The 14,622-nt window shown below is 37.3% G+C and overlaps 1 protein-coding gene across 4 annotated transcripts in view; it reads left to right on the forward strand.

Annotated features, from left to right (window-relative positions):
• The window catches only part of MLLT3 (MLLT3 super elongation complex subunit), a 294,509-nt gene that overhangs the window by 263,263 nt on the left and 16,624 nt on the right, over positions 1 to 14,622 (forward strand). For all 4 annotated transcript variants that reach the window (XM_043977572.1, XM_043977575.1, XM_043977574.1 and 1 more), the window contains 3 exons: positions 3,030 to 3,105; positions 4,756 to 4,888; positions 7,580 to 7,679. In XM_043977572.1, the coding sequence (XP_043833507.1) occupies positions 3,030 to 3,105; positions 4,756 to 4,888; positions 7,580 to 7,679 (309 nt within the window). The remainder of the gene's footprint in view (positions 1 to 3,029; positions 3,106 to 4,755; positions 4,889 to 7,579; positions 7,680 to 14,622) is intronic.

The following is a 14,622-nucleotide window of genomic DNA, read 5'->3' on the forward strand; positions in this document are numbered from 1 at the left end:
CTACATAAAAATAGTTTCTCAAGCTATTTTTTTTGGGGGGGGGGAAGATGTGGCAATGTAGATTTCTTATTTTATTTTATTTTAATTTTTAATTTATTTTTAAATTCTTGATTATAATTTTATTTTCCAAAATATATGTAAAAACAAATTTTCACATCAATTTTTTAAAACTTTGTTTTCCAACTTCTCTTCCTCCCTCCCTTCCCACCCCCCACCCACAAGAACTCAAGCAATTCAAAATAAGTTATACATGAGTAGTCATGGAAAACATTCCCACATTAGCTAGGTTGTGAGAGAAAACAGTCAAAAAACCCCCCAAAACTTCAGATTAAGGAATTGTCAAAGAGGGGAAGTTTTTTTTTTTAAATATGTTTCCAGGGGCGGCTAGGTGGTGCAGTGGATAAAGCACCGGCCCTAGAGTCAGGAGTACCTGAGTTCAAATCCGGCCTCAGACACTTAACACTTGCTGTGTTACCCTGGGCAAGTCACTTAAGGCCAATTGCCTCATTTAAAAAAAAAAGTGTTTCCGGGGTGGCTAGGTGGCGCAGTGGATAGAGCACCGACCCTGGAGTCAGGAGTTACTTGAGTTCAAATCCGGTCTCAGACACTTAACACTTACTAGCTGTGTGACCCTGGGCAAGTCACTTAACCCCAATTGCCTCACTAAAAAAAAAAATGTGTTTCCATCTGTTTTCAGATACCATCAGTTCTTTCTCAGTAGATGGGTTGCAATTTTCATAAGTCCTTCAGGGTTATATTGGATCAGGCAATGTAGATTTCTATGGGATGTGTCTTTATTTTTTTGTTGTTGTTATTTTTGTTTTTGTTTTTGTTTTGGTGAGGCAATTGGGGTTAAGTGACTTGCTCAGGGTCACACAGTTAGTAAGTGTTAAGTGTCTGAGGCTGGATTTGAACTCAGGTACTCCTGAATCCAGGGCCGGTACTCTATCCACTGCGCCATCTAGCTGCCCCAATGTGGCTTTATTTTTGAGGGATGGGAGAAGACTAATTAATATTGACTGCCTCATGAACCAATGATCATCACCTCTCTACAAGTGATCATTTTTGTCAGACATTTTTAGTCATCATTTCAGCTTAGGTGCAAATGGATATGTCTTCCACAATAGTACATTGTCACTTCAAAAAATGTTCATGCATATCTGTTGAATAAATTGCAGAATTACAGAATTAGCAGGACTTTGGGAGGCTAAGTAGTTTGAATTAGCAACAAACATACTGTAACAGTAATAAGAATTAGTGAGAAAGAACTTGCAATAATCATATTTGGGTGACAGTAAAATTTTAAATGTGTTTTAAAAAATTTTAATACTTGCAATTTAGGGAGATCATAGTCTTTTTTACTACTTTAGACCACATCTCCACAAATCTCTTATTCTACTTCTAAGAGACTCCTAAGGTATCTATCTCATAAAACCTCTGGCAAGGACCATACAAAAGAATGCATAATCTGCTTCCTTTTATGTAATCAGTTAATAGATATTCGCTATATGCATTATACAATGTTCTGTGCATAGCAGGTGGATTATAGGTTGGGGAGGCTACAAAGACATACCAGACGTGATCCAAACTATTAAGGTGTTTATGTCAGGTGTTTACAAGACAGTACATGTAAAGTTCATAATTAGTGTTCTATATAGGAAGTATTAGTACAAGTTCAAAAGAGAAAGAGATATTAGCTGGGATGGTCAGGGAAGGTTTCAAGAAGTAGAACCTCTGTTTTTTCACACATATTCTCCGTGCTCTGCACAATTCCCTAAGACTATAGCTTATAGAACAGATACACCAGAGTTTTGTAGAGCATGCCTGCAATCCTCATTACTGGGCAGGTTAAAGCTGGAGCTCTGGAGTTCTGAGCTTCAGTAGGGCTAAAACTGATTGGGTGGCCACAAGAAGTCCAACAACAATATTGTGAGCCCCTGGGGAGTAACAGGACCACCAGGCTGCTTGAGGAAGGAGGAGCAAACCAGCCCAGCTTGCAAATGGAGCAGGTCAAAGCTTGAGTTCTGGTCAGCATTGTGATCTGTGATTGGCAATTGCATTTCCAGTCTGAGTGATGTAGATCTGCATTATCATAAGGAACTTCCTCACCAGGGGCTCCCTCTGTGTACTAATGCAGATAGAGCCTCTTCACCAAAAGTGGAACCTGACTTGTAATTTGAAAATGGATAGTATTTGGAAAGAAAGAATGGGTTTATTAAATCCCAACTAAAATTCCATCTTCTTCAGGAAGCCTTTTGCAACCCCCTCTTAGAGCCTTCCCTTGGTTACATATTTTCTATTTATCCTGTATATAGCTCGCTAGATATTTGCTTGCATGTTGTCTCTCCAATTAGATTGTAAGCTCCTTGAGGGCAGAGATTGTCTTTTGTTTCTTTTTTATATCACCAATACTTAACATAGTGCCTAGCACATGGTAGACAGTTAATAAATGTTTATTTATGGATAATGCTACTCACTCATCAGTAGAGCATAGGCTTTGAGTTGCTTCTCTCAGAGAAGCGAAGGATTTGTGGTGGCCCCATCCAGGCTGTCCATCTGGCCCCATTATGATCAAAGTTATACATTTGTGAGTCAAAGTTACAGGCGCTGTCTTTGGACTTGGAACAGAGTGAAACCAACTGGCTCACATTGTGATCCAACCCATGACTTTGCCCTCATTACCACCATGCTTTAACCCATTGAGTGGAACTAACCATTGCAAATTGATAGGGTAATAAATGTGGTCTTCAGCAGGAGATCTTAACAAGGATGAACATGAGGAACAAAATTGAAACCAGGTTTTTCTGCTTTTAATATGGACAAACAATTCTGTTGATACATAAGCTCATGTCCTTGTTTTTCTATATCTCATTAAAATTAGGACTACCCCAAAACCAGGAGCATACAGTGGTTTGTGCCTGTTGCTAAGCCTAGCAGACAAAGATGATAAGAAATCATGTTATTTAAGTGCTTGTGGCCCTTGAATTTACCCTTTTGTTGACTTGTTTCCTCTTTTTTTTCCCCTAAAGTCTGAACAGCCTAGTCCAGCCAGTTCAAGTTCAAGTTCAAGCTCCAGCTTTACTCCATCCCAGACCAGACAACAAGGTACCCAAACCATCTAAGAATCTTAAACTCTAAAAGCAAGCAAAAAAAAAAAGTAATGCTGCTAACCATTTGGTTTATGGTATTTCTTCTATTATCATTTCATAAAAATGAACAATAACTTGGCTTCTATTAAATTTTCTATTATTCCCTCAAGGTTTATATTAATTTAATTCTAATGTCTAAGTCCAGCTAGACTGACCCCAAATAAGATATTATACAAAAGACTAAATTTGTAGTAGAACCATAAACTTTGGCTCTTGGAGAAATGTATTTAAAATTTTTTCATATAGATACTGGCCAGATACCCGCAGATATTCATATTCCTTAAAGAATACAGATTTAATTCCAATTGGTTATTTTTCCTTTATCATTCTGTACCAGATTCTAGTGTAAATGACTCAGATTCAAGAAGTTCAATGTAAGGCACTGAATAAACAAGGTAGTCTTCTTTATGTGAAAAAAATTTAACTATCATATATCAAAGAGTAATTTACTTTAAAATATCTTTCAATCACAGTGCACATTACTTATACATTTCTGTGTTCGGAAAAGAAAATAAATTGTTGATAATCCTTCCAGGGGGTAGAGGTGGGGGAGAGCAAAGTAGAAAGTTAATTGGAGATCATTTTGGCTCTTCAAAGTCCCTATTCCAGTGAGCCCAGGACAAAAGCAAAAGTGATTTGGTTTTGTATCTTGGATTGTGAAGTGATCAAACTTTTGGGATTGAGCTAATAAAATACTCAATTTAAATTAGGCTGTAAGGTTTATCTAATCCAGAATCAAATTTCCTTCTATACATTTGTATTCTTCAAACTTTTAACTTATTCCCCATCTTTTTTGACTCTTAGAAGATAAAGGTAGTATCCTGTTGATTTTCTCTTTGTCTATTCAGATATGATCTGCTCTAGAATCAAGTTACTTTTCTTTGCTCATCATATAGCTGGATTCCTTCTTGAATTTTTTCACTAATGACACATTCTCGTCTTTGTAAATCCACTCTGGTCTTTTATTAGAGATTACTTGAAAGCTGGAAAACCATTTTTATGAAATTGTTGCTGAAAGGGTTATTTCCCTAGTTCAGATGAATTTGAAGACCGAGGTCACCATTTGCAGCATGGAATTTGAAATACCTTAAAAATCTGAAGTTTACTAAAGTTCATGCTTGACCTGAAATTGGCCTTGAAATAAAGGGAAACAGTTAAAGAGATGAACCTAAAGAGATCAAAAACGGCCACACAAAGGCTGCATTGCCTAGAACAAGTTACAACCAGAGTGATTTATTAGACTCTGCTTTTGAATGGGTGGATTAACCTAACAAAATAACTGCAGCTTACTAATAGGTCCCTACAGATCTTTTTAGGTGTAAATTGGGTCCAGGAAGGAAAAAAGAAAAAGAGACTGCACTGAATTCCTTTAATATAGACTTCTCAAATAAACATACACTTATAAGAATGTATGTGGGGCAAACAGTAGTTAATTGGCATGGTCCCTTTCCAGAAGTGCTACCAGTATTACCCAAACTTGGTGGTGTTTTTTAACTTCTACTATGTTTATAATACTAAGCTCACCCACGACCACTTCTGCCAAATAATGCAAAGTGAATCCTAAGTTGCCTCTGTTTTGCCCCTATGGTTTATTTTCATTACATAGGTCCACTAAGGTCTATAATGAAAGATCTGCATTCTGATGACAATGAAGATGAATCAGAGGAGGCGGATGAAAATGACAATGACTCCGAAATGGAGAGACCCATAAATACCCGAGGAGGCAGCCGGAGTCGCAGGTGAGCATCTTCTCTTGGCCTGGAGGAGCTGGGTGATAGCTTTTCATGCTGTTTTTGTTTTTTTGTGGGGCAGTGGGGGTTAAGTGACTTGCCCAGGGTCACACAGCTAGTAAGTGTCAAGTGTCTGAGGCGGGATTTGACCTCAGGTACTCCTGAATCCAGGCCCTGTGTTTTATCAACTGTGCCACCTAGCCGCCCAGGGTAATAGCTTTTAAGAAGCCCTAACAACATCAAAATAGTTTAAATACAATCCTTATTTCAAGGAAAGCTGGAACAATGGCACTTAATGTTCCCATTCAATGGGCACATGAATGTCCCATGTTTTGCAGGTGTTATATCTACAGGAAACCTTTTACCTTAATTTCCATAAAATGGAAAAACTCACCATTGTGATGTCTCAGTGATTGACATTATAGTCCCAAAGCAACTATAGCTGGAAAATTCATTTTTTTCTTGTAGAGTTATTGTCTTTCATCCTCCAGGATATTCTCTAGACCATGAAGAAGTTGTTTTTGACCTTTGATGTTGGAAATACAGTAACTAATTTCAGTGCAAAGTATAGTGGCAGATCTAGTCTGTGCATAGCATACACAGATGTGTCTGTTCCTAGAACTTACTTTCTTAGAGTATTAACACTTAAATTCCTAAGCAAATTTGATATTGTAAAATGTAATTCCACTTGTAAGATGGGAATCCAAGGGGGCAGCAAGGTGGCGCAGTGGATAAAGCACTGGCCTTGGATTCAGGAGGACCTGAGTTCCAATCCGACCTCAGGCACTTGACACTTAACTAGCTGTGGGCAAGTCACTTAACCCTCATTGCCCCCCACCACCCACCCACCCCAAAAAAGATAGTAATCCATATCACATAGTTTAAGAACCAACTTGAAATTACCTTGAAGAATTTTATTTATTATAAAATGCCAACTTGTCTTCCTTCCCCTACTGTTTTGAATGATAGTAATGCGCAGCAGCTAGGTTGCACAATGGATAGAGCCCTAGCCCTGGAGTCAGAGGGACCTGAGTTCAGATACTCACTAGCTGTGTGATTCTGGACAAGTCACTTAACCCCAATTGCCTCCCAAAAAATGATAGTAATGTGGATCAACATAAGTTTGATATGTAAATTTTTGTATTACATTATATGTAATAATATATAACATTCATATTGCGCTCTTAGGTTTGTAAAGTTATTTATATTACTTCATTTAGATACTATTATTGGGGCAGCTAGGTGGTGCAGTGGATAGAGCACTGGCCCTGAATTCGGGAGGACCTGAGTTCAAATCTGGCCTCAGACACTTAACACTTACCAGCTCTGTGACCCTGGGCAAGTCACTTAACCCCAATTGCCCAGCAAAAAAGAAAGAAAGAAAGAAAGAAGTTGATCAATAGATACTATTATTATCCTCATTTTTCATATGAGGAAACTGAGGCTGAGCTTAGGGTTACACAGCTATTAAGTGTCTGAGGTATAATTTTAGTGTTCTTGATTCCCAAATCAGCATTACAGCCTGCTAGCTTTCTCATAAATTACATTTCAAGTATTTATTGATGTTTCCTGTTTCTAGTGGCACTATAATTTCTAAAAGAATCCTATTTTGAACACAATGTTTGCAGCTTGTTAAAAAGGAAAAACTGTCAACACCTTGGTGTTACTTTAGGAGAACTGAAAGTAAAATATATGCACAATAAACCCAGTCAACTACTGCTTCTCAGCTAATCCAACATATTCTCATACACAAACTTGTTCTGAGATCTCCTAAACAGGAAGGAATAAGTTGAGGGGCAAGTAATCAATAAGCAGTATGAATGTATGGCCTCTTCTCTCCTCTAATATTTCCATTTATAATCTGCTAATCTGAGGTGGAAAGAGTAAGAAACAGCAAACATTGGTGAGTTTAAGAACCTATAAAAACATATAGGTTAAAATCCTGGTGGTGCTACTCACTACTTTCTTGACCTTGAATAAGTTTCTTCCCCACAATTTTCTGGGCCTCCATTTCTTCATTTGTAAAATGAGAGGGTTGGACTGTATGAATTTTCAGGTCCCTTCTATTCCTTCCATGATGGTGTGAAGATGATTAAAAAAAAAAACCTACTGAAATTTTTAATTGTTCTCAGCTGTTGGAATATATTATTGTGCTTCCCAAGGCAATTTTTCTACCATGACCTAGCACTATGGTCTATATAGAGAATTTATGCATATTTTCTTATGTATGGTATGAGAATGCTCCAGATTTGAGAAAGTGTAGTTATATAAAGCACTGCTATTTACATGCTAAAGAAGCAACAGTCATGGCATGCTGTTGATTCTAATGGTATCACTGTTAAGTCTCCTTAATTCAGAGCCTTAATTGCCCAGTTCCCTGTTATTGCTCCTGCTTTTTCTCATTTGCTGCCTGCCTTTGAGCCATTATAGGTATACATTATCATCTTTACAAGGGGAAGGGAGGGGAGGGAGAACAAAAGAGGGTTCAAGTAGAAATGGGTCTCCTCTTCTATAAGCTAAAATGCAAAGCTTATTTGGGAAAGTCCTGTCTTTGAAAATAGGAGGTTAATCATCCTATTCTGTTCTTGTTGGTTTTGATTGATTTTCAAAACTGCATTTCATTTCTTAGGTCCTTAAATTTGCCTGTGTTGCTAATGCTTCTTTGTATGTCTCCATCTTTTCTTCCTTTTGTCTTTTCAGAGTTAGCTTAAGTGACGGTAGCGACAGTGAAAGTAGTTCTGCCTCTTCTCCTCTACGGCACGAACCCCCACCGCCTTTATTAAAAACCAACAGCAACCAGGTAATTGGTGGGCTTTGCAATCCAGAAGACTCGTGGCCTATACATGAGTATTTGATTCCATCTAGAATCAAACTTTCAGTAATCTTAGGTTCTTGCTGCTTTCGGGACCCCTAGTATCTATAATCAATCAACAAACAGTTAGCATCTTACCATGTACGCAGCACTTGCTAAGTGCTAGGGATACAAAAAGAGGCAAAAGGCAATCTCTGCTCTCAAGGAGCTTACAGTCTAATTGGGGAGACAACATGCAAACAAATACATACAAAGCAAACTATATAAAAAATAAATACGGGGCAGCTAGGTGGCGCAGTGGATAGAACACTGGCCCTGGAGTCAGGAGGACCTGAGTTCAAATCCAGCCTCAGACACGGCAAGCTTACTAGCTGTGTGACCCTGGGCAAGTCACTTAACCCCAATTGCCTCAGTAAAAAAACAAAAACAAAAGAATCAGGAATAAATAGGTAATAATTAACAAAAAGAAGTTCCTTGGAATTAAGAGGGAATGGGGAAGGCTTTCTGTAGAAGGTGGAATTCAGTTGGGACTTAAAGGAAACCATGATTATCATGGAATGCCCTAAAGAACCTGTATAAATTGTCACCCTGATGCTCTTTTATCCCATGGAAAGGATAATAGTTATTACTGTTATATGGTACTTTTTCTGAAATGTGTTGTAGGGGAGGGCAGCTAAGTGGTACAGTGGGTAAAGCACCGGCCCTGGATTCAGGAAGACCTGAGTTCAAATCCAGTCTTAGACACCTGACACTTACTAGCTGTGTGACCTTGGGCAAGTCACCTAACCCTCATTGCCCCCGCCACATGCCCCCCCCCCCAATGTGTTATAGGGAACAGTTGTGACCTAGAGAAAAGCAGGCGCTTATTTTTTCACTGATTTACTGAATTGTAGTTCTAATCTCTTGATTTCTTTTGCATCTTTTTGGTCATTTGTTCAACAAACACTTATCAAGCTCCTACTATGTGCACTTCATTGGGGTCTGGAAAGATACAAATTCAGATGTCCCTGCCCCCCATGAAGCTTACGGTCATAGCAGTAGGGAAGACACAAAGGTAGAATAGCAGCAGTACAAAATATTAGCTGAGCAAATTGCTATATGAGGTGCTCAAGTCTCCTCTCTCATTGAACTGTTGTATCACAAAATCTGATGAAAATGGTTCATCATTGCTGTTTATTTCTTAATATAAGATCTCTCCCATCTTACTCAACTCACAACCGCCAGCCTATTTCAACTCCTAAATGTCTTTCATTTGGACTCTCATAAAATCTACTTATTGGTCCTTCTGCCTCTAGTTCTTATTCTTCAGTCCACTGCCCTCAAGTCCATCCACAACATTCTTCACACCACTACCGGAATAACCTTCCTAAATAAAGCCCAAATTTAATGCTGTGAACCAGCGTGTCATGGAGGGTAAAAAAGAGCACTAAACTTGGTGCCTGAAGACCTGTGTTCAAATTTAAACTCTGCTACTTGCAACCTTTGTGACCTTGGGGAAGTGACTTGAGTACCTTTCTAGCTCCAAGTATCGTGATCCTTGGGTATCCTCTTGCTCAAAAAAAAAAAAGAAAAAGAAAAAGAAAAAAGAAAAGAAAAGAAAAAAAATCTTAATGGTTTTCTATCTTCTTTGGGGTAAAATAGAAATTTTTTAGCCTGGCCCTTCAAGTGTAAAGCTGACTTCTAGCTACCTGACCATTCTTAATCTGTTGATTTCCCCCAGTCAGAATGCAAATTATTTGAAGGCTGGGAACTATATCATTTTCTTCCTTGAATGCCTCAGGTCTTGAGGCAGTCATACATGTGTGTTGAGCTGAATAAACATTTAAATCAAATATTAATTTTTTTGTTTGTTAATTCAGAATCTACTACTTTAGAATTTGTAATAAATTTGTAATAAAGGTACCTATGCTGAAGGGGATTGTTAAACAAATTAGGAGGGCAGACTATATTGGAGAGTTATTTAAACCAATGTTTTTCAACTGTGCAGTCAAATTTTCTAGTCTGGAAAATATTTTTACTATTAATGCTCCATCTAAAACTTATAAAATATATTTTTAAAAACTTACTCCTTTTCTTCTCCTTGTGTCTTGTTCCTCTTGGCAACCTTTGGCTGAAAATTTAGTTTTTTTTCCTCATCTGTAGCATGATTTCTTTGGGAAAAATAATCTTTTAAACTATTTTAGAAGGGGAAACTTTTCAGATAATTCTAACTGCATTAATAATTTTTGTGTAATTAGTATTCTGGTTGCTGTACAAATTATTGTTATTCTTTCTTATATTTCTGTGTGATTTCTGTTTTCCAGTGCTGGATTAGCAAATTATAGTTACCATCATCACTTAAAAGTAAAAACAACTCCCCAAAACATTTCTCTAAAAATAGTCTGTGATTTAGATTTTTTTCTAATTCAGATTGACCTACCCTTTGCCTTTTGCTGTGCTTGGAAAGTATTGTAATGGACTCACCTTTCACTTTCATTACATCAAATGACACTGTCCAATGTATAGAACACCTGCCAGCATCTTAATTCTGCTCTAAAAGTCTTTCCTTATATACTGGTGGGCAGCCTCTCTTAAAAAATACTATTAAGGGGCAGCTAGGTGGTGCAGTGGATGGAGCACCAGCCCTGGATTCAGGAGGACCTGAGTTCAAATCCGGCCTCAGACACTTGACACTTACTGGCTGTGTGACCCTGGGCAAGTCATTTAACCCCCATTGCCTCACCTTAAAAAAAAATACTATTAATATCTTGAGGGTGCCATTGTACTACCTAACTGTCTTTTATTCTTATCATATGGCCTACTTTGTTTTCCAGTTATGTGTCCATACTATCTTTTATATTACTTTAAAAAAAATAAAAGCATTTTATTATTTTCCAGTTAGTTTTCAGCATTTGTTTATATAAGATTTCCAATTTCAAATTTTTCTCCCCACCTCCACTCCTTCCCCTGCTCCCCTAGACAGCAGGCAATCCGATATAAGTTATATATATATATTTTTTATATTACTTTTTACTGATAAGTGACTGGTAACATTGCCACCTACTTTAGCTCATCATCAATCTTTCCATTGAATTTTGGATTATTTATAATTTTAACAATTGATGAGGATTCCAAATTTAAATTTATCTGAAATTGTGATATTCCATGATTTGTGTCCATAGAATATTGGAATTAAAGAGTTTGAATTTTTGGTAGGAATATTTTGAATGTACTTTAAGATTTCCAAACACAATCTAGACCAATTTCTTCTTCATCCTCAATTTGAGGACCCAGTTTATTGTACATCTGTAGCATTTGTCTAAACTATATATATTGATGTACTCTCACCATTGCCTGCCCATCCCAGGGCCATGTCAGATTCTGGACAATTTGCATTTTTCATCCATTTTGTTTTTCTATTGTGGATGATAAGACTGATATCTCTCTCACTCTCTCTTTTTGTGGGGCAGTGGGGGCTAAGTGACTTGCCCAGGGTCACACAGCTAGTAAGTGTCAAGTGTCTAAGGCCAGATTTGAACTCAGGTCCTCCTGAATCCAGGGCCGGTGCTCTATCCACTGTGCCACCTAGCTGCCCCCTGAACTCTCTTTTTAATATAATTCCAGAACTGAAAGCATTAGTCAACTCATTTTAAGACTTTTTTACTCAAAACTTCTTCCAGGGGTTATTTATGGAATCAAGAAGGCTTAACAGATTGCCTACAAAGGATATGATTCTGGTAGTTTTCTCATACATACATCATTCTTCCTCTTGGCAACAAAAGAAGGTGTTGTCTGTCTTAAGTAACAAAATAAAATTTCTCTGGTCCCATGACAAATAACAGATGTAAATCTGCCATATGGCACTGCATATGTGAACCTCCAGTAGGCAATGTTACATATCACTGGAGTGCCTTGGGCATTACATCCCTATCTTGAAGGCAGAAAGGCAGTATAATAAAAAATTACTTCGTGATAAATTTTTTTCTGAAAATTTCCACCAGTGGTTTTTGTTGTTGTTCTTGTTGTTGAGGACATACTTTATATCTTTAGCCTAACCTTTAAGACTTTCAACAATCTGCCTATAACCTATCTTTTAAGCCTTATCTGCTCTATGACATTCATCTTGATGCTGGAAATGAATTCTTTCCTCATCTCTCCCTTACTTCAAGATTCAACTCAGTCTCTTTTTCCCCATGAAATGTTCCTTCACTAACCCTCCATATTTAAAAATTAATCTCCCTTCACAAATTTTCTCAAAACACTTTGTCTGGATCTCTTCTTTGCCATTAACACAATCTATTTTGTGTTATTATTATTTGGGTATATGCCTTTCCCTCATATTAAGTTGTAATTCCTTTTTGATAAAGTCTCTGTTATTGAAATCTTTGTATTTCCAGGACCCTTAATGAATGTTTGTTAAACTGAATTGAATTATTTCTTTGTTCTTTGGATACAAGCAACTGAGCTTGGATGTTTCTCTTCTGTCATGATTCTTCACTTGAATGACATGGAGAATTATGAGAGATAGGTACATAATACAGAAATCAAATCTCTAGTCCTTGTCACCACCACCTTTAATGGATGCATCATCATGTTATCCAGTTTGAACAAGGTTGTCTTGAAGAAGGTACTTTGTAAACTGTCAAGGAGGAGATAAGTATGATCTATTTTATTGCCACCATTGTAGCTTATAAACGGCCACTAAATTAAGTCCCATTATGATTACTATTTTCTCTAGATGATTCACATTAATGAGCAAGATGGAGAAGGAAACCATTTAAGTAATACAAAATAATAAATTTTATATAAATAAAACATTAAATATGTATTGCTCATATCACAATTAAATGAGTAGTGTTGATATTAAATAAATAAGAATTACTTAACTTAAATGATTGTTGAAAGTCACATTTTACCTTGAAATGTATTTTTACATTTATATTTGAAGATAAGATGTGGTGTATAGTGCTTTGGGAATTCACATTAAACAAAATAAATGAAGACTTAACCCAGGAGACTTTGAACACTACTCATTTTCTTCTTCCTGTCCCCTTGAGTGAATTACTTCACCCTTTACTAGCGATAGTTTTTCTCTTGTGTTACCCAGAGCATAAGGCTAACTGGATTTGCCTTTTTCCAAGCCCTTCTTAAGGGAAGGGAGGTAGTTGATTTGTGTCTCAAAGGTTTTTCTTATAGTAAAGGAGTAAATGATGAAACATTTTTCAAAAAAAGTATATTTTATGGTAAAAAATATTAAATGAGATTCATCATATTTCAACCTGTATGAGATTTCATCAGAAAAGATTAAATACAGAAGTCCTAAATATTGGCTCACATTTTCATAGACTGTCCCAAATAACATTATTTCCAAGCTTCCTTGAACATGCATATTTCTGTGATCTCAATAGGCAAACTTTCTCCTTTTAATGTTACTGAATTTGAAATAAGCACGAGAGTCATCATGCCAACCAAAGTTCTGTTGTCATTACTTGAACCTCCTCTATGTGTGACTAAAATACCATTTAGTGAAAGACTGCAGAGGATTCACTGCACCAGGGTTAATATTCAGAATATAATAAATCACTCTACAGGCTGGTAGACTGCAAAGACCAGCTGAGTGAAATCAGAGCTCCCATCCAGTTAAACTGGTTTTGAAACCAAAACAGAAGGGAAGGTGAGTTACACTTTTGTATTCTGGAACCATTTCCCTAAAGATAAGAACAGATACTAAATAAAGCAATTGTCTCCAGAATGATATAGCTCTGTCATTCTGTGAGGTTTTCAACAAAGCTGTTTACTTTGCAGCAGTAAGAGATCAAAGGGAAAAGATTAACTGGGTCTTTTTCTGGGCAGCTAGTCTGTAACTTGAGGCTGGTCATCAACACCAGAAGAACCTTCTTGTTCTCTCCCCTTGCAACTTCTAAAGAAGGACTTGGGTATTCCCTGTATCTTGATTTTTCATCTCCAGGCACATTACAAACTTTTTTAGGCTATGGCACTTAGGAAATGTGGGAGGCATGGGAGACTGCAATCCTTTTTGGGGGCTCTACCAACTATAACCCTGAATGGAAGGTCAAGTGAGGTAGCATTAGATAAGTTATCTACTCTCCACATGTAGGGACTTACAAGGACTCTATAATGTGGGAAGAAGTTAAATCTCAAAGGGAAAAGTAAGCCAAACAAAATTACTCATCTGTCACAGGAAGAACAGTTGTTTTCTCTTGCCCCAAACCTCTGAGGGACCTTATGTTCTGTCCACCCAGAATGTTCACTTTCTGCCTCCCAACAGCTTCTGAGTTAGGGAGGAGTGCCATCTACTGACCTACCCATTCCTAGACCTGTGTACATCCTCTTTTCCCTTGAGGTTTCATTTCCAACAGCCACAATAGGAAAGAGATCCCTCAGAATAGAGGTGGAGCATTTCCTCAGTCTGGATAATATCATGAACGAGCACCTTGGTTATTAGCAACAACAGGTGGCCTTAACTTGGTGCCAAACTTCTGTATTTATAGTTAACATAGCCAAATTGCTCATTGAATTATTTTTTAAAAAATAGAATTGGGGGGCAGCTAGGTGGCACAGTGGATAGAGAACTGGCCCTGGATTCAGGAGGACCTGAGTTCAAATCCGGCCTCAGACACTTAACACTTACTAGCTGTGTGACCCTGGGCAAGTCACTTAACCCCAGTTGCCTCACCAAAAAAAAAAAAAGAAAGAAAGAAAAAAGAAAGAAAAAAAAATAGAATTGGGGACATTTCCAATAAATTTTGCTGCTTTACTTTTAAGCTTATTTTTCTTTCAGGCTTCTTGGGTCTAAAAAACTTAAACCCTTTCAAATATGCATTGTCCTTTTCTGAGAATGTCTTAGCACCAATCTCAACAAATAAGACATTTATTGGTGAAAATTAGATCTTCAAAGCTTCTCCATGTCCCAGAATATGGAAGACTTGGC

This window comes from Dromiciops gliroides, chromosome 1 (assembly GCF_019393635.1).
Source record: "Dromiciops gliroides isolate mDroGli1 chromosome 1, mDroGli1.pri, whole genome shotgun sequence".
Lineage (NCBI taxonomy): Eukaryota > Metazoa > Chordata > Mammalia > Microbiotheria > Microbiotheriidae > Dromiciops > Dromiciops gliroides.